The sequence below is a fragment of the Acanthopagrus latus genome, chromosome 8 (genome assembly GCF_904848185.1).
Source record: "Acanthopagrus latus isolate v.2019 chromosome 8, fAcaLat1.1, whole genome shotgun sequence".
Classification (NCBI taxonomy): domain Eukaryota; kingdom Metazoa; phylum Chordata; class Actinopteri; order Spariformes; family Sparidae; genus Acanthopagrus; species Acanthopagrus latus.
In genome coordinates, this window is record NC_051046.1 from 20583195 (window position 1) to 20608170 (window position 24976).

General features: G+C 42.1%; 1 protein-coding gene and 1 long non-coding RNA gene across 2 annotated transcripts in view; one reads left to right on the forward strand and one right to left on the reverse strand.

Annotated features, from left to right (window-relative positions):
- Positions 1-172: 172 nt before the first annotated feature.
- cttnbp2 (cortactin binding protein 2) overlaps positions 173-24976 on the reverse strand; it is an 88313-nt gene continuing 63509 nt past the window's right edge. Inside the window, exons 7-23 of the mRNA XM_037107224.1 lie at positions 23470-23620; positions 22502-22693; positions 20879-20996; positions 19987-20277; positions 15178-15273; positions 11127-11206; positions 9808-9894; positions 8118-8217; positions 6996-7157; positions 6533-6705; positions 5425-5603; positions 4995-5239; positions 4689-4880; positions 3756-3807; positions 3509-3608; positions 2529-2636; positions 173-1732 (exon numbers count right to left, since the gene is read on the reverse strand). Of these exons, the coding sequence (XP_036963119.1) occupies positions 1370-1732; positions 2529-2636; positions 3509-3608; positions 3756-3807; positions 4689-4880; positions 4995-5239; positions 5425-5603; positions 6533-6705; positions 6996-7157; positions 8118-8217; positions 9808-9894; positions 11127-11206; positions 15178-15273; positions 19987-20277; positions 20879-20996; positions 22502-22693; positions 23470-23620 (2689 nt within the window). The 3' untranslated portion in view covers positions 173-1369. The remainder of the gene's footprint in view (positions 1733-2528; positions 2637-3508; positions 3609-3755; positions 3808-4688; positions 4881-4994; positions 5240-5424; positions 5604-6532; positions 6706-6995; positions 7158-8117; positions 8218-9807; positions 9895-11126; positions 11207-15177; positions 15274-19986; positions 20278-20878; positions 20997-22501; positions 22694-23469; positions 23621-24976) is intronic.
- Positions 7089-9786, forward strand: LOC119024431. The gene is made up of 3 exons (XR_005076469.1): positions 7089-7225; positions 7663-7771; positions 8123-9786. It is a non-coding gene; the product is annotated as an uncharacterized LOC119024431 (long non-coding RNA).

Consider the following 24976-nt stretch of genomic DNA (forward strand, 5'->3'; position numbering starts at 1 on the left):
CAACACTGTACAATCATATTAATGTTTTTAGGACAAGTGATATTTTCCTACAAGCTTTGTCTATCGATTCGAAGATCCGAAGCTGGTATAGGGGGCTCTGTGAGGACCTACATTTTAATCAAAATGAAAAATAAAAAAATCAAGAATATAAAGAAACAGAAAAAGTCAGATGGGGGATTTTGACAGTGCCATTTTAATGTTTGTGCTTGAAAGACAATTCTTTAAACCTCAAACAGCTATCGTACAGATCAAAATCATAGGTTGACTAAAATCTCTCCTGTACATATGTATAGATATATTTATATATATATATATATATATGTATATATATATAAACAATGTCCACTTAAAATAAAACTTTTAAAGTAAAGTAAAAACATATGAAGAAGAACACAGTGATAATGGAAAGCAGAAAAGAAATGTCATTGTAGGGCTCAGCTGGGGTTAAATCGAACATGACTCGGGGAGGGGGGGGAAATGATTTAAAATATTTATTATGGCTTACAGTTGATTGAGGACATCCTGTGTTTATACAGTTCTATTACTTATTGCCACGGCCCGTTCACTTTGAAACAAGTGAAGGGGTTCAGAACCAAACTCGTCTTACAAACACTATATACAAGTTTTTCTTTTTTTTTCTCAGCAGTTTTGCTTCAAGGTTTTCGTCACTGTACAAGCGTCATACCACATACACCAATCTATAGAGCATTTAAACTTACTAATTCTTATTTACAAATATATTTGGTAAAACCCTGATTAATTTCAACAGTATTTAAACCAACCTTGCAACTATTTAAAGATAAAACACTTGAATATCTCAAAATACTTAATAGCAAAAACAACAAAAAAGAGAAAGTAAAATCCTGCTCATTTCTTTCTTTGATCCAAAAACACTTTTTACTAGAAAGGTTAACACCTGCAAGTACCTTCAGTTACTCTTCAGTGGCCTTAGACCAGTCAGAGAAGTACAGTACACAAACATACTGCATCAGTACTGTTTTGAGGCAGTTTCCACCAGTCATTATTATACCAGTCATTCTTATTCCGGTAAATTCTCGCGCTGTATCTTTTCTGCTGAATACTGTCCCATAATAAGCAGGTCAATACACTGGAATAAGGCAACAGTAAAGTAACCTTCTGCATTAGCTTCTGTTGTTTTTGCCCCATGTAAAATCTTACCAAACCAAACGATCAAATACTTCAAATACTGTAATAGAATAAAACTATGGTCCCCAAGTACACAACTGTAGTACAGTGTAACAAGTACGGATAACAAGTACAAATACTAAGAGTCAAAGGTCGTCAGGTACCTAGTCTTTACATAGTGGAGGGAGGTTCACAGCAGAATAATGGGTGGGTGGGTGGGGGTCTACTTGCTGTTGTTGTTGTTTTCGTGCAGGTCTCTGTGGAGGATCCAGATGTCCTCGTGTGATTGGTTGTTGTCAATGTTGTTGTTGCGGTAGTAGTTGTTGTTGCTGCTGGGGGGAACCTGCTTTGTTCTGCTGCTGCTGCTGTTGGGGGTTCTGCTGCGGCTGGGGGGCGTCTGGGTTCGACTCAGGCTGCTGCTGATGCTGTTGTTGTTGCTGCTGCTGGTGGCAGCAGGGGAGGCCCGTGTCTGCTGCCCCCTGCTGCTGGGGACGGGGAGCTGCGACTTGGCGCGAGGGCCTGAACGCCGGTCGCTGCTCTGGACGGCTGCCTGGGCGGAGCTACGGCTGGACTGACGGACAACAGTCTGCATGTAGAGACAGAGTTTGGTGAGCTGTAGCCTTTTTAAACAAACAGTATGTCATTTCTGCAGCTCTCACCGAAAACAAAAGATGTAGATTGTTGTGAAGCAGCATTGGATTATGGGAGGTGTCATCGTCAGTGTTAAACAACCACCGCTAATAAATAACTATTTGGCGTGACTGAGACAAAAATGTTCATGGACGAGGTAATGTTATACATTTTTATTAACTTTACTTCTGTTGACTTCCTTCCTCACTCTCATATTTTACAAGCTGAATCACAGCATCAAAACAATGTACTAAAAGAGGCTGAAAAGCGCAGTAGAGTAAGTAAACCTGCAGTAATGACATATTGTACGACAGTTCAGTCCCAAAACTGCTAATACTGGACAATTATGTGTGAGACAATGCCCAACACACCGCAAACATGTAATTAAAAGTTGCACAAAACAATCACGCACACATTCATTTTCAGTTTGAGTCATCGGTTTGTGGCTCACTGGAGTGATAATGAGAGATTAGTGCAGGGAGCTTGTTTTTTTTCCTACAGAAAACAGAAAAATAACCAAAATGAAAAAATAGCCTCTGTAGACAAAAACAAAGAGTGGAAAGCAATGTCCTGCATCTGTGTAGGTTTTTACTTACTTCCTACAGGTGGTGGATGTCAATATTCAACACATTTTCACATTCTTATCTGCTGTATCCTGTATTACTTTTCCCTGCAATATCTTTCTCCACAAACATCACTTAAAAATATCTTTTATTTCCAATCATAATGTTTTCGCACTCGCTCCCTCTCACCATCTGCGCTCGCTGCTGGATGGCGGTTTCCTGCTCGACCTTTTGGGTCGACGTCACTTCACTAGGAGAGCTGGAGAACAGGATCAAGTCGTCTTTGGCTTGAGAGATCTGTGGAGGATGAACAAAAGTGAGCTAAAAAAACCCTCAACTGAATGTGACAGTGTAGAGCTGGTCTTTATTTAAAGTAAATTACTGGGTGGGATGCTGGAGGTGTCATCAGCATCAGGTCATGCAGGTCAAGGTTTACAACTTGGGGGATTTCTTTTTAGAGGACAGTCCACCGATTAGTTTGAAGCATAATCAATAGATTATGTGAGGAAATATGTAAAGAAAACCTATGGGGTAACTTTGTTTTCTTTTAAAATGGCCACAAAACATCTCTGAACAGATCTGGGTGCAGAACCAAAAGGCTAAAATCAGCCTGATAAATAGTTCCAGACCTCATCTCAAACAGCACAGGAGTCATTACCAAGCCGGTGCAGTGCCCCAGACACACATACGGTCTCTATATTTAGAGGGATGACAGCGATGAATTAAAGAGCCAGAAATGAGTCAAAACATGTGACCTAAAAGCTGAGTGTTTGAAAATGTCACTGTAATTGAGACCTGCGTAGCTTCTGAATGGTGGTTTATATGGATGATATACACACAGATAAAAACACAGCGGTATTCTGAGGTCTATCCATATGTATTCATCCTTTGTTTAAACGGTGAATCTTCACTTTTGGGTGAACTGTTCCTTTAAACTTTTGTTTGATTGTTGTATCTCAAAACAATGACAGAGGGTTCAATTTATTGATTGGACACTGTATTATGAGGAAATATTTTGTCCCATAGAACATTCACTTCATCTCTGAATGTGACTTAAAAAGGTTTATTTTGTCTGTTTACATATGAAGGTAGTTGTCCTTGATGTTTGATAGAATGAATCACTCAGGGCAGACAGTGTTGTGTTGTTGTGAGTGTATTTGTGACAGTACCTTGCTGATGTCTGGCTCTGACTTGCTGGAGCACATTGTCTGCAGCTCTCTGATTAAATCTGTCTCATCATCAGAGAACACAGACAGGCCTACAGGCTCCCTACAAACACAATGACATGACATTCATTTTCACATTTTAGCCTTATTACAGGGACATGTCATGTAAGAAGTCCTACTACTACAGTACCAGCATTGCACAGTGGGACCAATACTACTGCATGACAATAATATTACACAAAAGACAAACCTCTGGTCTTTGCCATTCGATATGAAGCTGACATCAGTGCTCGACAGAGAACCTGCAACACAAGCAAATATGAACAAACATGTCTTTACTAGGCCAGGTCACTCACATCGCCAAAACACATGTCCACTTTGACTTTGCTACTTAAAATATTAAGTTGAATAAAAAATGTATAAACTGTCCACACTGAGGTGTGTGGATTATCAGGGCCTCTGTTGTGATGACAGCAGCATGCAGAACATGTTAAGCCTGTTAAACACTGCCCCCTTGTGGATACTGCTGACAAAAAGCCAGTGTCCCCGTTCTGAAATCCACATTTCCAGACTTCTATGCCTCATTATGGCCATTCTTGCAAACCCAACCGATTTTCCCAGGAGACTCCCATGTTATATTCTCCTCTCCCATCTCAGGGTGTCACAATTCTCCTGTACTTCTCCCAGATTCTGACAATTTTTCACACTTTTTTAGTTATCCCAACTTGTTTCTGGCACTGTACAGTGTGTAGTCTGCTCTGCTGTGCTGGTGAATCTCATCCTCCACAGTGAGTCAGAGACGGACGGAGAAATGGAGAGAAGAAAGAATGTTTGAACAAATTTCAAGATGCATATTCTTTTCTGAAATAAGGTCCCATGAGGGCAGGAATGGGAGGGGCCTCGTTTCTCAAATTAAACTTGCTTATTTGCATAAATGTCCTGAATAGAAATTAAAAAAAAAAACCTAAATGTGTATTTTGGACATTTTCTATTCACTCATTTCACATGTTATGGAGCCAATCAGCTCAAAATGTCAAAATTAACTGGTGGATTACAAATACTGTGTTTTCACCATTAATGTCTCCCCTGAATAACAAGAGCAACAGGTTCAGCGTGACTTTAAGGTGATCTGAAGGGCACAGCTTCACCGGGACACAGTGTGCATCACTGACGGCCATCTTACCCTCTCTGAAGGAACCGCCACAGCTCCAGTTCAAGGCGGGGCTTCCCTTCTTCCGAGGGCTGGTGTTGGATCGTCTCAGTTTGCTACCGTCACGTCCCTTTCTCCCCCCTCCACCGCCACTTCCTTTATAGGAGCCGATGGCTGACAGAGGGAAGGTCCCGCCCCGAAACTCCAGCAGGTATCTGTCAATCTCTGCAGGGAGATCATGTAAATTCTACACATCAGCATTTTCATTTTCCAGCAGGTTGTCCAGACTGAAAAAAAAAAAAAACGGCAGGTGAAACACATGAAGGACCGCCCACGCACCGTGACGAGGCAGAGGGCAGCCCAGGAGAACAGCCTTGTTGACCAGGATGCTGAGGGCGGCTTTCACCACAGCCTGCTGCCCGGCACTCAGCCCACAGTTGCTAGGAGACGGTCGCTGCGACGACGGCGATGAGGAAGAAGAGGTGCTGGAGGAGGAGGAGGTGGAGCGCTTGGCTGTTACCCGGGAAATGATGGCTTCTTCCACACGGGGGACGACCACGGCGTTCCAGAGGCGAGCCAGCCACCTGAAAACACACACACACACACACACACACACACACACACAGACAGTCGACATTAAGGTGAGTGTTAGTTATAATAATCAGGTTTAAAGATGATTTAAGAATACATATAACACTAGTTTCTGTTTAAAATAACAGGGCATAATCCTTCGTAAACATTGACACTTGGCTCCCAGAGTAACACACACCTGACGATTGCCTGTGTGTTGTTCAGGACCACAGGGCAGGACAGGAAGAGCTGTGGACCCAGCAGAGCCTCGTGGGTCCCCAGTCGCGACAGACAGGCGTTGAGCTGCTGCCACACCTGGCTCACCCACAACACCGACCGCTCCATGACGCCATCAGGTGACCAAACTCCGGTCCCCATCTGAAGGAGAGGTGGGGGAAGAGATTTAAGCTTTAACTTCAAGCTTAGGGTAATAGAGGGATGGAACAAAAAGGAGGATTATCATTTATCTTTTCGATATTTGAATGAATGAGTCAACAAAACAGGCTGAGTTACGGATTCAGCAGATTTCTCCATGCATTATTCATTTTATTGCTCTCTTTCACAGCCACTGCTCGGATACAACACTATACTGACTCAAAGAAAGTGTTGTGGGAAATAACAATCTTCATAACAATTCTTGACTCCAATTAACAACTTGCCATCTATTATTTGAGTACCATTTGTCATTCACCATTTAGTTTTTAACTTTTTCGCATGTATTTTTCTCACAGTGTGGGAAAGATCTGCACATCTTTAAAACAACTATAATTGCTCACTTTAGTCTTTAAAGTCTAGTCTAGCATGTACACAGCAGCATTGTGAATATCATACATGTCAAGTAAGGCTTTCTGAATGATGGCATAACATGTTAATACGATCATTTAATGTCCCTCTTATGCAGCAGTTCATCTCGCCCTCTGCTTGGATGATAAGGAGCTTCTTGACCTCACTCTTCCCCCAGTTTTTCACACATCCTTCTTCTTTGACTTAGCTGCTAACTGCTGCTAGGTGCTATTTAAATCTCCCGACTGTGGGTCGCACACATAACACCTTGCAAAAGCGCTGTGTATGCTCACTCTCACTCAGACGTCAGTTTGGCGCCATTACTACCTCTGCTGCCGGCTCAGAGAGGGAAGAAGTATGACCCCAGTTATCTGTCTTCATATCTTTTAGACACAACAACAGCAAAACATTCCCGCTACTAACAGCCTGCGTAAAAGGGGCTGTAAATATAACCCACTGAGGCAAATGTAGATGTGATTTTTGTGTAATGAAATCAAGGCAGCAGCGATCATCCGCTCACTGACCTTATGAAGCAGCTTCCTGCGGAGGTGCCTTCCCAGCAGGCCGTGCAGTGGCTCCTGGTCCCAGCGAAGCGTTACCCAGCGGAAATGCTGCTGAAGACGGAGCTCTGATCCCTGCAGGCCAGGCTTTGACAGCGTCGCAATCAGGAAGCTGCCTTCACGGAAGTGGTGGGGACCTGAGGGATGAATGTACAGGAATAAAAGGACAGGAAGTCAATTAATTTTCCTTTATTCTCTGGTGGTATCTGGTTTCATAAGATAAACTCCTGACTTTGGGTTAATCTGTCAGATAAATGCATTCAACATATCGTACAAAAGCACAGTTTATAGAGGTGAAATTCCTGTAGATTCATTGCACTCCTTGGGCAGATTATTCTAATTTTATTACATTTGCATGCTATTTTACCTGGGTATACTGTGTGTCTGATTATGCTTCAAGTCAGAGGCTGGCAGCAGTGAGACTCACCGGTGTTGAGAACCAGCGGTGAAGCAGAGCCCCTGTTGTCCAGACTGTGGCAGAGGTCTCCCAGCAGGCCTGTCAGGGACGAAGCCTTTTCCAGTCCCTCCAGCAGCACCACCACACAGTGACTAGTGTGACCTCTAGACCCCACCGCCGGCACCAGGAAACCTGAAACAGGAAGAGTCATGAGCCAACACTTAGACTTCTTGCAATAACTCAAGAACTGAAACTCATAAGTAAAAGTGTTTCAGACAGTTATATGAAAAAAAAAACAATATATTTTTTTAAATTGTTGAAATCGAATCAATGTTGAAAGAGGAAGATGTGGCCTCAATAACAATACAGTGAAAATGCAGCTTTCTTATCTCTATTCCTAGAAATCCCCATAGCAACAAGACAGCAGTTTAATGACTTTGCAGTAATGGGCCGACTCCACCGTTGCAAACCGTTTCTTCAAAATTAAAACATGAATGGACCCAAGACCTAACACTAACATTAAGTAAACTTCAACTTATTAGCCACCGGACAAATGAATAATAAATTAAGCTGCGGGTCAGCCATGGCCTCCTACTATTTGACTAAAGAGCCTCATTAGTAAGTGTCACTTAGATGGCATTTAAATTTTAAACATACTAATTAACCATTTCTGTCTGCTTTCACTTCTCCCTTACAGACTTAACTTACTCATGTTTACTCCTGTGTTGGTGGCAGTGCAACTCTGGGGAAAAACAAATGATCCAGTTATCTTTGCGACAGATAACGCCACCTGAAAATGCTCGAAGGTGGGGAAGTTTTATATTTCTACTTTACTATAAAACTAACTATAAAATATTCCATTTATTATCACAGAAGATTAAGAAAACCAGCAAATATTCACAACTGCAACCAGAATCAATGCTGGATTCTGTGAATTTGAGTGTTTTTCATTTAATATCTAATCCACAATTTAAATCTTTTTAATCTAATCCATAATTTAAATTGTTTTTCTGCTGACCACCTAATCGATTCCTCTATTAAATGCCTCAGCTCTAAATGAATGTAGAAAAAATATAAACATAAAAACAACCTGTATATGTTGTGAAATTTCTCTGCCAGTGTGCGCATTTATGCATCTGTGCGTGTCCCTACCACAGGTGATGAACGTCTCCAGCAGTTGCTCTTTGGTCAGGCTCTCCTCCACCTCCACTCGCACCACGTCACAGCCGAGCCCACCTGCCTCCTGCTTTGACTGGTGGAGCCAGAGAACCGGAGAGGGAGGGAGGGGAGATGAGAAGAGACGAGAGAAGAGGTGAGAAGGGAGCACGTCGTCATGGAAACAAAGGAAATCTACTACTACTATGAGCTGAGAGAGAAATGGAGCAGGAGGAGAATCTGAATGAGCAGAGAGGGCTTTTCCAGACGAGTCGCTGCAATCAGAGAGAGCACGATCGAGATCCGGCTGCAGGAGACATCTTGCTGTTATGTCGAAGAGGGTTCAATTGCAGACATTAAGAAAATCTAACCTTAAAATGCAATGGAAGAAAAAGGGTTTGCCTCCAAATGCTTTCATTCTTTCACACTACCACACTGACTTTATTTGCTCGTATCAGATTTCTGCTCCACTGCAGTAAAACACCATTTGATGCCTTTACCATGGAAACACTCCAGACTGAACACTGCAGTGGTTCTGACTGATTTCTTGAAAACACTACCAAATGACAATGTCATCACAATTGGTTTGATAGCTGCGGCTGTGTGTGTGAGTAATCCACAAACCTCTGACCTGTGGACGTCACCAAGCAGGACGAACGTGTACGACCTGTGGTACGTTTCATCATGTTATAGTGACATGTTAGTGGTTACTGGTTTACATCCACTCACAGTTTTATGGCATCACACTGTGCAACAGAGTCAAACCCAACCTAATTTTTAATCTCAGACACCTTTGAGATAAAACAAGCTCACAATTTCAGCTCTCCTGCAGCGGCCCGTTAAGGCCATGGAAGAATTTGAACGACTGACAGTTCTCTCCAAAACTACATCAACATGAAATCTTAATGTGTATCCATACCTGTAGTGTGGTTGATTACTGTTACGCTGACTACTTTAGTTAAAAGGACTGCCAGGTAACTTGTTGCTTGAACAGCAAATTTCCTCCTGCCTCATCAGGGCCAGCGAGAAAAAGTCAAATTCTATTGACTGACAGAAGTTTATGCAGCACTTTGAATAGGAAAGGCGTTGTGGAACCTGACAATTTGGGGCTTCACCAGTTGTTAATGGGGAAAATACCTGCTCTGATGTGCGTACATGTTGCATATACATGACATGCAGAGATGTGGTTGGATCCCTTGCTTATACACAACAAATGAACTGCGCCACAGTCTGTTAGTCATATCCCTTTATTGGTGGGCAGGGAACGCTGGAAAAAGGGAGGCCTCAACCCCTCCTATGGCCGACTCTGGTGCTGTTTATTTGCCCTGGTGCTATCTGTTGGGGTGAGGGAACGTCCCCGAAACGACTGCTCCAAACGACCTTACTTCACCTGACTGGATGAACACATTGCTCACTGTTATGTCAGAGCTGCTGAACAGGGAGCACGGGTAAAATGTTTTCTGAACTATCTCCAAAAGTTTTGTAATCATCACTGTTTTATGTTTATAACTGAAATTACTACTTGAACAGTTTTATCTCTTAGTGCATTACTGAAAAATTGGACCAACATGAATTTTTCTCTCATTTGCATTCTGAGATGAATTATTGCCTGTAATTGTTGTATATCATGATCCTTCATAAGAGGTTGTAGCTTTCAGGCTCGGTGTTGGTGAGCTACTGGACGTACCTTGATGCAGCGAGCAACCAGGCTGGCGATGTACTCCTGACAGCTGCCCTGAAGTCCGTGAAAGATGAGGTTTCCATACTGTTCCACCTGGACAGGGAGAGAGAAGCAGCATGATTTCTGTTAATGAACAGCTTTGGCTTCACATTAACCCTCTTTAGCAGTGTCAGACGTCATTACTACCTTATTCCATATGTTATACTCGGTACTGGCTGCATGTACTGCTGCTGCCCTCTGATTAATGGCATAAACTAAATACCTAAAAAAAAATGTAATGTGCGATCATGAATGAACATGAATCTAAATGAGATTTTTTTTGTGAATGATGAAAGAGGCACTTTTATGATTTACCGTATTTTTCAGGTCAAACTCATTTTAAATGGGAGCGCTATGGGCACTTTAGTGATCGGCGGCTAGCGGAACAAGCTACTACTAAGCTGAGTTGTTCAAAAACTCTCTTATTAGTAAACTCTGTGTACACGAACAATGTTCTCAGTGCTCGTGTTCATGTGTAGAGACCCTGGTGATACTACGAGCAAAGTTCCATGTTGTGTCGAGCCTTCTTAGTGTTTTAAAAATAGAGATTTTGATGCTATGCCCAAAGCACTCCCATTGAAAAGAAAATGCACTTTATATACTTCACCTTAAATGAAAGTGAACACAACACTGAGCATGAAGCATGAGGTTCATCTGTCATCAATTGTGACATTTCATGGATTAAATTATTGATTCAAAAATGGGAAAATAACACACCGATTCATCTATAATACAGCAGTTGCAGCCCAACCTCTGTTAACTCAATTGCGCACTACAGCGACAATCTAATCTGTGAAACATTCCTCACTGTCAGACTCAAGTCTCTGTGGATTAGAGCATCAACTTGCTGTCAAAAATGGAAATCAGTCATGAAGACTTCAGACATTAACAGATGCTGCTTCATTAAATCTCTGCTGGGTTTCTTTGTGTGTTCCCTCATTGATGTTTTCTTTATCTACATGCGCTGTCATGTGTTTTATCGCTCTTTTAAAAATGTTAATTCGTGAAGACAGACTCTTGCCTTTACTCCCTTCAGCGCTTACATCTTCAGCCAGCAGGGGGCAGTGTAGCTGTTAGAAAACACTTGAAATCCTCAGTTTCCTTTCATCCGTCCATCACATCATCTCTTTCTCTCCTCTGCCTTTCTTCACCACTCTCCTGCTGCAGTCTTCAAGCTCCCTCCACTATTTTCCCGACGTTTTACTCATCTAATCCCTCAATCCCTCGCAGTCCTTTGTGTGTTGTTCTGCGCGACTGTGTTTGCATGAGTGTGTGTGCGCTCCTACCAGGCGGACGCAGTTGTGCAGCAGCGGCAGGGGGAAGAGGTATTCCAGAGCCAGCTCATCGAGGCACGTCTCAGACAGACCTGTCACAAACACACACACACACGCACAAAATTCACACAATAAATCCCCAAATCGGCTCAGGTTTACATGCTCAGTGTCAGCAGGCGACAACTGTGAGCCTCAACTCTTCGGTTACATCACGCAGCTGCAAAATCTCAAGGTGCCCTTTCTAAGTTAGACTGTCCTGAAACTTAAACACCACATGTTGGATGACAGTCAACATCTGTGCTTCTAGCTGAAGGCCTCAGATAAAGAAAATCTGAGCGCTATTGTCAATTAATTAATACAGAGTGAGCGCTCAGTGCGGCTGTTTACTCACTCAATAGCTCTTAATGCTTCCTATCAGTGAGTAGGACAAATTAATTTCCGGAGAAATACACACTGAATCAAAAACATTTACTCATCCTCACTCACTGATTCTGAGGGTACAGAATTATTTAGACCCTCACGGAAACATTCCCAAACAGTAATTCTGAAAGACTTCACAGTTATATTGGACAAAGTGGCGACTATCAGCTTGAGACATCAATAATTTCGCTTGTGCCTCAAAATCTTCCATGATGATCCGATGTGTTCACTTTCTTTAGATGTCTAATACTGTTTGTTGCAAGAATTTGGTTGAATCAAGAAGATTTTTTTACTGAAACAAAATATTCCTGGGAGATGCAAACTACTCTTGTCACAATAATAACTGAAATTGATATTCAATAGCATTTTTATTTATTAAAAGATTAATATATCAAGGCTTACGTACTTCATTTTAAGCACAACAATGTGCAAGTTGATTTAGGAGTGGAAAAATAGTATTGAAACTGTTACCCCCCCCCAAAAAAAAAAAAATCACCATTTGCTCATTTCAAATTGCTGATAAACAAGCTTTTTGTTGAAATGCATCATTATGAAGCAAATGTTGATTTCACCATGTAATTGCTGTAGAGTAATGACACATCTGCTTTTAGATTGGTTCCCTTTAACCTCAGCAGGGAATACCAGAAGAGAAACTGAGTGAGTGGGTAACGGAATCAGGCCTCCATCACCCGTTAAAGTCCAAAGTGGCACCATGAGACAAACAGGCTAGGCTAGCTGGTAAGCTTGTAAACTTCAGCAAATATCTCAGCAAAAATGAGTGACCAATACCTTCTACATAATGTAGAAAGTAGTATTTCTTCACTTTTTCACATACTGTCGATAATTTCACTTTAACCTCTTTTTGTTTAATTCACCTTTGATGAAGTGATTTTGTTTTCTACTAGGCACAAAACTTCCCAGTTGAATGAAAGCAATCTAGTCAAGCTGGCAGCCCGGCATAATTTGTCTCCTTTCTGGGCTCCTTTATAGAACAAACTAATGAATAAACGCTGGGTTTTGTGTTGTGCAGTGGCAGAGATATTAGCACCCGTGGGGGGGAGAGCTGTTCTTTTGAGTAAATTAAGATTTTCAAAAGAGAAAGCACACACCAAAAACCTCTCACATGCATTGAAACATCCATTGTTCTCTATGTTCAGACCACACGCCTACAGCTCCTTGAAATGTGTCATCATGAGCTTGACGCACATCAGCTTGTCACAACGCCACTGTTCCATTTCCTACCATCAATGTTCGTACACTCTCCAGACAAGCAGCAATTTGATCACATTCGTCGCTCCAGTTTCAACAACCTTACAGCTTTATACTAATACTTTAAATAAAGTCCACCTTAATACATTTAATGGCAATGTTTTATCTGACGGGACTGTAATTTCCTGGAAAGTTTTCTCGTAGGAAGCGCATTATTATTTCACTAATTATGGCTCTGAGACACTTTGAGATTAGTCAAATCAGTGTTGAGTCTATAAGCAGTGGATTTTCTCAGGAGAAATCTCAACCCAAGTAGATTTTTAAAAAACTTGATTTACATTACATGTCAAATTGTATGCTTACTGTTAGACCTATTAAGCATTGTCCATGCTGCTGCACACAAACTAAAAGATTCTCTGAATTAATTAATTGGAGGTGAATGAAAATGTTCTTCGTTTAACCTATAATAGCACTGCATTACATTTTTTTCCCCAGGCGCCTTCATGTGAATTTAAAGTTTGCTGCTTTCTGGGAAATCTGATGCAACCATTCTATCTTCTATCTATCTTGTGTCTTATATGAAAGCATAGGCATTTGTCATGTTTTCCACTTAATGATTGTCCAGTCATTTCTCATCAATCCTTAGTTTTCAGAATAGACTTTTTTCCACCTGAAGCCTGTTAACAGTTGAAAAAGCGGAAGGTGAAAGCTGAAATGCTGGCTGTTTCCTGGCTCAACGCCATAACAGCGCAGATCGGTGGATCGACGGGGAGGTTTCTGTGGACCTGAGGACGTCCAGGAAGATGGGGATGAAGGCAGACACGGAGAAAAGATGCAGAGAGAGGCAGAAAAGGAAAAGAACTGATGAACGAGTGAGGCGAGGAGGTGGAGAGAGATGGAGAGCTTGGCTGCTGCCCACCCTGATTTTAAACAGTGCCAGACTATTGTTCAGTCTTTTTATTTCTCCTGACTCACTGAGACGAGAAATGCACTAGATAAAGTAATTCAAGGAATGGAGGCAGCAAAAGCGAAGCTGCAGCAGACAGTAAGAAAGATTATTCCAATATCTGTAGAGCGAGACAGTCTGCTGCTCAGGGCTGCCGCTGTGACTCATCTATAATCATTAACAGAGGTGTCTGAGGAACCATTCTGCTGCTGTCTCCGGCCCTGCACTGCTCCCAGTTATGTCTTTCAACATGGTGTGAAACAAAGATGAATTTAATTTTGTGAGAGCTTGGATATTTCATTATCAAAAAAAGGCCAACACCTTTATCCCTGAATGCCATCATATCATGTATTAACTGAAGAGTCTTAAGGATAAAACTGTGTCGTGGATCTCTAGTGTGTCGTTATCAGGTAAGGAGGCAGAGAGTGGCTGCAGTAACATGGTTTGGTTTCCTCACTGAAGAAGTTTCATCTGGTTGGACAAACAGACCGTTTGTAGGGATGATTAACAACAGCCACCAGCGCAACAATTAGTTGATTAATTGATTGAAAGAAAAATCTCAAACCACTTTGATAATCAAAGAATTGTTTGAAGTACATTAGCTGTTTCCAGTTTATTAAATGTGACGATAGTTGCTTTTTTTAGTCTTTGGATATGATATTTGCCAGTCTTTCGTTTGGACTAAATAATCAATCTGAGGAAATTGCATTGGATTCTGGGAAGTTGTGATGCCTGAAGAACTACCAAATCCACATAAGTATCATGTCATACTGGAAGAGCAGCAGATAGAAGTTTTGGGAATTATTTTGAATGTATCACATGCCTGTGAATCAGCTTTGCAAAGAAATACCATGCATCTACATCTATGCAGAACTTTTTAAAATTTTTAAATACCCAACACATGAGTTGCAATAATCATAGCATATTTTTACCTCTGCTTAGGAGACTGTGTTTTCCCCTTTGTCCATTTTATTGGTTGATTGATTTCCCAGCAGGATTACGTAAAAGCTTCTCAGCGGATTTCCAAGAAACTTGGATGGAGGATGGGTTTTGGCCCAGAACAGACCCCATTAACTTTTGGATGAAGATCCAAGAGATCCAGAGACATTCATTTCATCAGTTACACTTCAGAGTTAGTTTAGATTAGGGCTGGTTGTTATTATTTAGTCAAAATGCTCAATAGTAGTTAAAAAAATGTCCTGGCTTTAATGTTCCTCCATGCTGTGTGTCTCAGTAGGCAGGTCCTGGTACATCTCTGCCCACACTACAAATGCATCCAAATTCATTTGTGAGGCGCTTTCATCCACCAAATGGCATTTGTTTTCAGTGATTGTAGCTCTGATTCTGGTTTTGGCCCAGTGCTGCAGAATGAACACACACACACACACACACACACACACACACACACACACACACACACACACACACACACACACACACACACACACACACACACACACACACAGACTCTGGTTGCCAGGTTTGTACCTTTGAGGCGGATGGTGATGCACTGGCTGAGAGGCTTCCTGACCAGGTCCCAGGGGGATAAGGGCAGTTCCTGACCTGGCAACCACTCAGTATCTCCTGGAAGACAAAAGCAGAGACACATTAGGATAGAATGAGTGTACACACAGTTATTGTACAGAGTGTAAATTAGTTCACACACAAACAAACAAACAAACAAACCAAACACACAAATGATAACAAATACTATGAAATGCCAAACGATGCTGTCGGCATACACAAACACACATACAGTGTACAGTATGCATAAATTATACACGCTGCAATGTATAATTCATCTGCATGTTATCTTAATATGTCCTTTCTATTTCTGCCATGTCTGCATTTACATATAAAAGCAAGTGATGTACCGTCTGGATAGAAATGCTAAAAGAAATAAAACATTAATACACAAAATATTCTCCCTCTCTAATTCATGAAGTAGGAGAAACCGTACGACAGCTTCTCTCACAGGATCTAATTAGGGCAAATACTCTTTGCATTATCATGTGTAAGAAGATGCATCATAACTGTTTTTTAGTGATTAAAATGTGTAATACATTTCCTGTAGAGTGGAGAAGGTCCTTGACCTACAATCCCGAAAATGGAGAAACCAATCTAAAACTAGAGGGTACAGTTTGAGAGAACAATAAGATCCTGTACGGCGTTTTACATAGTCTTCCCCTACGAGGCTTCATGTTTTATTCATATCATCATAAGAAGCTCCAGTGAAAGTTCTGACAGGAAGACGACTCCATCGCACGCTCAGTCTTTAGTTTATTTCTCAACCATCCTTTCACTCCCTCCTCTCACTCCCGCTCACTTCCAATTGCTGTTATTATCTGCAGCCGTCCATCGATATCAGCTGCTAACATCAGCCGAAACTTTTATCCAATACCACATTTGTCTTTTTAAACACGACTGTCTTTTGGCCTTTAGTTCATTCATGCTGTTTTGTTTTTTTTTTGTGTGCGCCCTCCATCTCCCCATCGGCAATCTGTGTTTGCAGATTCACCAGCTTCATCGTTTAATCTGCCTGTCTGTCTCAGGAAAGTCATCCACCACCACCACCACCGGACTCCATGAGGGGGATTCTTCTTCTTGCAGAGTCTAAGAGCCAAAGACTTTCTGACAAGACTCATTATCACATATCACCTGCTGTAATAACAGTTCTCTTTACTTCATTCTCAAGTCTCTCCATTTAGTTTGAATGCATGTAGTCCTCCACCTGGATTTCCTTATGTTCTTAAGTTTTTGCTACACTGGACTTGAGGAAGGTCTTGGTGACTGAAACGTCGACCTTCTTAATCTATGCAGAGGTAAAAAATGTGTGCCAGAATGACTATTTTATTGTTGGAACAAACTCAAATACTTCACAATTACATAAAACACACTCCAAGTTCAGATTTTCTAATTATGCTACATACTGTACACTGATATGACCTAATTCTGCAGGTTCAAACATAAACACTGACAATCTCCACCTTGGAAAGAGTTTCCCTGAGGGGCATTTTCCAGTGACTGAAAACTTCATTTACATGTGCATAAAAGGCCAAAACGCAAGAACAAAGCTACCTTTTGGGAAATATCCGTGTTTGTGAGCACAGGGTTTTTAAAGTCAACATCATGTGCTAATAGGAAGATGTCCATGCAGATAATTTGGGCCACTTTATTCCCTCCACAGAAAAAAAAAACTGAGTCGGCTCACATCTTTGTACTTCTGATGATGTTGCTGCTCGCAGGTCACAGTAGATCAAGAAACATGCTGAACAACACTGTTTCTATCATTTGTCTTCACTATGAACAAACAAAATCAACCCTCACTTCCTGTGCTGGACCGCAACTGTAATTATTATACAGAACATGTGCAGGAAACATTGAAGGGAGTTAACATTAATTGCTTTGAAGGATGTTACGACTACGACTGTCCCAACTCAAGTCTCAAAAAATTATTCTATAAAAGAGAAAGTCACCACATACTGCACTACTTTAAGCTCTTTCAACAATGTTCCGAGCACAGGAATGAAAAAAAAAGGTCATCTGGCAACTGAACAGAGGGGCTGACGATTCAGTAAGAGGTTTAGTGACAGATGACTCACACCAGCAGTTTTAAGGCGGACAGACCTGCACTCTGCAGCAGAGCGGAAACAGTTCCAAAGTTGGGGTTCAATTCCCCTGAGGTGAAATATAATATAGCTTTTGTCGAAGTCCCCATTTTGTCCTGCACAAGTTACCAAACCATTGCTGCACTTTTGTGTCACCCTAAGGAAAACCTGCTGAGTAAAGAAGCTGAGGCATTTCTTCACTAATTGAACATCCGGCTTTATATTACACAGAACTACTTTTCCTCCACTCTCACAAAAACTGTGGAGCAAAGGTGTGTGAAGAGTAGAACTGGTGGTGGTTTTGTTAGGATTAGACTGAGCCCTACAGAAACCAGAGCTGAACATAACAATTACTCTCAATTATGATTACACTGTTATTACTACACTTCTTAACAAAATATATGACACTGGTGTAGAGAATTTAATGCAGAATCACTACATATTATATTCTTTTAATGATTAATTGATTATCAGGTAAGTTGTAGATGACACAGAGAACTTTCTACATTTGCACTTAAAGCTTGCTTTTCTGATAATTGATTAATTAATCAATCAACCTTAAGAGCCTTTACCTTTTGCCAGGCCACCATCGTCACTAAGAATTTGTACTTGACGACTTGCCTGGTTAAATCAAGCTCAATATATTGTTTCAGCTCAAATAGGTTTTATGCAATTTATTTGTGTAGGATTTGTAGCATGCCGTGGTAAAAATCGAGCTATACATCAAAATGGTTGCTTACTTTTAAGCTGATCTAATAATTGATTTATCAGGAATAGAAGAAACATTTAAGAAGTTGCAGTGCTGTCTACAGGCAACCATCAAACTAGATGAATTGAATAAGAAATTTCCAGGAAAAGTCATGAGCCACACACACACACACAAAACACACACAGTCTGCATATATTTTATACATTCCCCAGACATGCTGAAGCAAATGAGACACGCATGCAGCCGCACAGACACAAAGCCAGACACCAAAGAGTGTCTGGATGTCTGCAGTTTGATCCTCGTTGACACAGAGGACCAACATTTTCTCCTAAATTGGCATCTTCCCCCACCTCCCAGCACCCCCCCATCCGCCCATCTCATCCATTATGCATCCCTCAAGTGCGACCGTTTTCTTTCATCATCATCCCCCAAAACACATATGCACAGACACACACACACCAGTCTCCTTCCTTGCTGCGTGGAAAAGACAGTAACAGTGTGAGAGACTGTAAACCTGTGACACGGCAATGTAACAACAGACAAACAGGAAAGACTGAAGCAGACAGAGAGGGAGGTGACGCTGCTGTTCGAGGCGGAGGACATCGATTTCCTTTTTCATCAGTCTGAACTCACAGCCCTGCACTGCAAAACACACACACACACACGTAACTCTAACCCGTATCTAACCTCTAGTTGAGGAGAATCAACCACGCACTAATGACATCTGATCCCCAGAAAAATAAATAAATAAATAAATGACAGACCAAGGAGCAACATATGCACCTACAGATTAAATATTCATCAATACAAAGAAAAACAGTATCATGTGTGTGACGCTCTGACCATCAGCCAAACAAACACCGTCTCATCTGACACCACACATCTCGTTTCAGCTGAACATACGGGCAGCGGCATCACATTAAACTGTGGAGGCTTTACAGGTCAAACCTGTTGGTAATGTTCAGTAATTGTAAACAATTTCATACATCATTCAGTGATTGTGAGAAAAAGGTTGAGCCATTTCTCACTAATTGAACATCCGGCTTTATGAAGCTGCACACTCAATTTTTTGCACAGAACTATTTTTCCTCTACCGCGTCCCAGCTAACTGTGGTCCAAAAGGGCATTTTCATTACACTGTTATTCTGAATCATAATCAACTGATCCTTTAGTCAGGAAAATGGCATTAAATTGTGAAATATTTCTATATTATTCTATGCTGACTGTTGGTTGTTTTATCCAACCAACAGTCCATAAGACAAGGTTTCATCCAGGAAGATTAGGAAACCAGAAGGAATTCACATTTGAGGATCTTGAAACAATGAAATAGGGCTGTGGACAAATTGTCATTATCGGTTATGATAAGCTTGTTAATACAGAGAGTAAAAGACGGGGACACTGTTTAATAATAATTTCCAGCATTACTTCTTACAACGTATGGCAACCCTGGTTATGGTTTTCTGGACAGGTACAATAATCCATAGGTAACTATATAAACACGGTCAAATGAGTTAATCAGTGATCCTAGATTTGAAACAACTGGCTGTTGACAAACAGAAAGGACCTCCAAGATGGCCTCTAATTTCAGGCAGGCTTTTATATGATACGGCCCATCAATTCAAGAAGAGTGTTAAGCCTACACTCATGCTGGCAACATGAGTTGAAGAGAGCGAGAGACAACAAGAGGGAACTACTGCTAACCAGGTACACCTCATCTTTCTTTATCACAATTAGGTGCAGGTAGCCACTGTGATTGAACAAGTTTGTGAAAAGGCTCAGAACAAACAGAGTAGCAGCTTAAACATCAACAGACAGATGTATCTGATCTCTAAAGTCTCTGTTTCCATCTGTTCGTTGTGTCTACTGTGTTCAGCCAGAAAGGAGAAAATGAAAAAAGGAAAAAGTAGAGAGAAAGAAAGTGTCAAGGAAAGGAGTTAAATAAAGGGGGCAGGGATATAAAAAACACAGCTGTCCTCTCACCTATTAAGATGGAAGCGATACTGGCTGGACTGAGTCCGAGCAGTGGGCGCTGCGCCTCCTCTCTGGTCGGCTGAGAATCTCCGCAGACAGTCTGGAGGTAGGAGGTGAAGATGAGGCTGAGGGTGGAGCGCAGCCGAGACCAACACATCGTCCGGTCGACCGAAACTCTGCCCAGCACCAACTGGCTGCTGGTAACACCCTTGGCCTCATCCTCCAGGGCCTCCACAGGACACATGGACCCCGCTCCACCTCCACTGGAACACTGGAGACGCACCAGGACCCGGTACAAGTCTGAGGGAGGCAAGAAAAGGTCTTCAGTAACAGTGATTTAGTGTTTAAAAGGTCTAGTGTGTAGGATTTAGTGGGAGTTTTCATCAGGGTATAATCACCTGAATCTAAGAATCATTGTGTTTTTGTTACCTTAGAACGAGCCTTAGAATATCTATATATAAGCGTTTCTACAGTAGCCAAGACAGGACAAAAAAACAAAACACTGTTTCTAGAGGGAGACTTTCATGATATTAGTGACGGTTATCATTTTACATAGTTTCCCTGTTAATCCTGATCAGTATTTCACAAAAGATCAGGCCATTGGAAACAGTTTTTGTCATCCTACAAACCACTGTGAAATAAATAAAAATATGCAACGCTGAGATCACAACATGTGGACATCCACCTCCGACAGTCTGATCGTCTGAGTGCTCATGTTTTTAATTGTTGGGCTACGTTTGACATGTCAACAACACTGTATCCCTGTCAGCACTGGTGAATTAAAAAAAGAAAAGACACTGACGGCCAAGATGATAAAATCAGTGGTCAAAAAGCAGAGTGCTTCTTTAAAAGGGATCAAACTCATGTGCAAACATACGCACTCACACAGGAGGCCACTCACGGAGGTTTTCAAGTAGATCTTTGCAGTCATCAGTTGCCACGTCATGAATAGTGCGATTACACTTGTCCCTCCTCTCGATGTCCTGTTCACTGTGGCTGCACAGCACCTCCAGACACTCCTACACACACACACACACACACACACACACACACACACACACACAGATCATGATTGAAAAAGCTGTTCTCAGAAGGACAGGTGTACAGTACGCACATAACAAAAGGGTGTATAACAACATGCGCGATCATTTCTGCGACAGAGGATTGTGTCTGTTATAAAAGCACAGATCAGTGACTGGTCTTCATTCATATTCAAGACAGACTCTCTGTCTAGTCTAGTCTGGCATCTCCTGCATTCGTTTAAGATGAATGGGATGTTTCAGCCAGCAAGGTCAGCTGTGCCGCTGTGGAGACTGAAGGCCGGCCTGGACATTAGTGGAAGACGGAGTGGACTGATTATAATAAGTGTAGGGGGGGGAGTCGGTGTAGTGTACATAAATACACATAACAGAGGTAACATGTTTACAGTATAATACAGTGCAATATAGAACTGTGAGATTAAAACCACTGAACTGTTTTTAGGCCACTAAAGGGCAGAGGAAACACATCTCCTGATGGATAAGTGCTGAAACAATAGTCTGCACACTGTATCGCCGGAGTTACAGCACTACAAACATCCCGTTTTATATTAAAAGGACAGTTCACCCTATAATCAAAGATACCTACTTCCCTCTATAGTGTTATTTATCCATCTAGCTTTTTTTGCCATATTAAAATACATTTCAAATAACTCTTTCGAGAAAACATGGCCTGGTTACCCAAAATCAGATCTTTCTAGGAGCAGTAACATGTAGGAACTACTTTCTCTCTACCGAACTACACCATATGACTGCCTAGAGGCTCGTGCTCTTGACAGTGCAGGATACAAAGATTAATCCTCCTCGCCTGAGATAAAAAGCTACCTGGCCTCCTGTCCAGGAGCAGATGGGCCTACATGCAACTGCTCACAACAAGGTCTGTGGCATCTGAAGTCGTCTAGTCTGACATACTGATATAGACTGGAGGTATAAAGCCTGTCACTGGGTGGCTATTCCCAGACTTCCTTATGCTTTTTATGTGTAATGTTTTCAAACCCACATCGCTATATGGAACAACAACAACCGCTCAGCTGCAAACCTAAAACCGGTAAGTTGCTTTAACACAAGCCTGATCTCTAATGGTATGAATATAAATAAGGTAGAAGCTTTAATGCCAGAGCTCACCTCCCCACAAACCACCTGATACTATTTGCAGGGGCACCATCACTGCATCCTTGGTCAAACTACATGTAAACAAGCCAGGGAGTTTTTCCTATACTAGAAAGAGGATTGGTGCAGCTGAACTTTTCTCTAGCATTAACAGAGACGGGACTGGCTATGCAAGACTAATGGTAGGCAGACATCTCTACAGTGGATGTCTCAAAATCTCTGCACCTCACACCAAAAACAGTCCAGACAGATAAAAAGCACTACAGGTAAGAGGAAAAGTATGTATTTTTGATTCTGCGTTGAATTATCCCTTTAAACACGTCCATGAAATGTCAGTCAAATCCCCGTGATCACATTGTTTGCCATCTCATCCTCACCTTGAGGCCCAGGGCAGCAGCCATGTGTGCAGCAGTCCAGCCATCATTGTTGGCCTGGTTCAGCAGGGCAGCAGGCAGAGTCAGGGCGTCAGGGGTCACCGTGGTGTCACCCTGAGCCGGGTGGCAGAGGAGGTGGCGAAGCGTGTCCACGTGTCCTGAGCGCACGGCCGCGTGGAGAGCCGTGCAGCCGTCCTGCAGGGAGGAAAAGGTGAGTTTACGTCCACGTGTGCAGAGCTACCGCAATGTCTGACCCAACTTCATTCAATGATACTAAAACGACTGATTATCAAGATCAATTTTGCCGATTAGTTTTTTCTCTGTCCATCAACCTATCAATTAATAAACTTGATTCAGCTACGATTCATACACACAAAAACAAGCAGTGACTGTACTCTCTTAACCCAGTTTAGAGCTCCTCCTCCATTTTAAATCATTACGTTTGACCCAACACACTGGCCAACATTTCCTGGTGTCTAAAAATACCTCCGTGCTGAAGAGGTCAGATATTCTATAGAGACTTCGGCAGTGCTCTGGTTCAGCAGGAAAGCTAAATGTAGAACAAAGCAGGTAACTAAATATAGGGTCTCGTCACATGCTGCCACGGCAACTGACGGGCCCCCTATGGTTACCATGGAGATCCAGGAGCCCAAACATCAATTAGCTTGCACCAATCAGACAACCAAACCCTCGAGAATACTTCAACCTTTTATGTGAAGCGGGATAAGTGTGAAACAATGTACTGTGGAGCGATGAAAGTGAGAAACATGGTGACGATTCTGTCTAATACTTGCTCACATTAAAGTCTATCAAAAAAGATTTTAACTCTAGATTTAAACTGGACTAGAGGGAAAACAGTGACAGTGATTGATGTTAGGACACAAGAATCTCCTAACTGTAAAGCTACACTGCTGTGTCCATCTATATTCAAATGGGTTTTTACATGTAACATATACAGACATGGGACTTACAGTTGTGGTGCGCGAGCGATCGGCTCCAGCGCTCAGCAGGACCCGGACACAGTCCAGCCTGCCAGCCTCACAGGCCAGGAAGAGGGACGTCTGACCCCCCTCTGCTGACAAATCCACAGCAGCTCCGGAAGCCAGCAGCGCCTCTACGCAGCTGAAAGGAGGGTATCGTCAGTATCAACTCATATATCTAGAAAGAGGGTGAGCCTAGGACGACATGCAAAGCAAAGGCCTGGTTTGTCTCCAGTGTTTTAGCCCTGGTCTTGTCCTACTGACCAATACATCAGTCGGGCAGAAAATTTGGTCGATAATATCAGTCAAAACAGATTTGTAACTTGTTACCGTAAGATAGTGTTAGTGAAACAATTAGTTGCACGTCTTTATCAAAATTTGAATTTCTTTTTATCTCAGTCTCCACCAAGCCAAAGTTAAATTTCAGTGTTAGAACATAAAGTCATCCGATGCGAATAAGATGAGGCCCCAAAACATGTTCACACTCACTGCACACTGCATGCAAATGATGACCCTAGAGACAAAGAAATACTATGTAATGACTGCACACACGTACAAACTAAAGCTCTGAGCCCAAGCGAGACCTGCTCAGAGACAAGTAAAGACATCAATCAGAGAGAGGAGATCATATGAGGAAAACTGAGCCTGTCTGTTAACACGACCACTGAGTCACAACCACAGAAAAAAACTGTTATAATAAAATAAACTCTGTGTGTGTGTGTGTGTGTGTGTGTGTGTGTGTGTGTGTGTGTGTGTGTGTGTGTGTGTCAGCATGCCTTCTGGATACCCCCCCTCTATAAATAACGCTGTGATCAGATATTACAACACTGCACATTCCCCAGCTGGTCCTGGGCATCGTGTTTTTGACACACACACACACACACACACACACACACACACACACACACACACACACACACACACACACACACACACACACACACACACAAACACACAGTCATCACCTCCGACATAACTGACAGAGCCTCTCTGGCTGTAAACTTGAGGTTCATCCCACCATTACATCAGGACCAATGCATGTGAGCTGAACTGACTTTGTTAATAACGAATAAGGTGAGCTCAGGTGATGTCTGAAGAGGGGAAACTACCAATCAGCAAGCTGCAGACGTGAATGTCAGCTGCCCGGTTCAACTCATGTACCGGGTTTATTTTAGCTGTGGGAAATCACCCCATTAAGCTTCACAACCTCGTACTGTATGCCACAAAGCCACCAGCTCATACTGGTGTGGTGACAGTACCGAGCAGACATGCTGGCACTGCTTTAGGCACCGAAAACCAGCGTGGTTAGCGGCAGCGGCCTCGTGGTCGAATTTCACACATGGCAGGATCCAGCTGTGCTCATCCCGCAGCAAAATATATGATGAGTCATCGTTTGAAAACACATAAATTACTGTTATAATACTATAATGCTGTCCCCAAAAGTGTGAGTCAAGAACAGTTTTAGAGCTCCAAGACAACAAATGAAACGTATGTTATA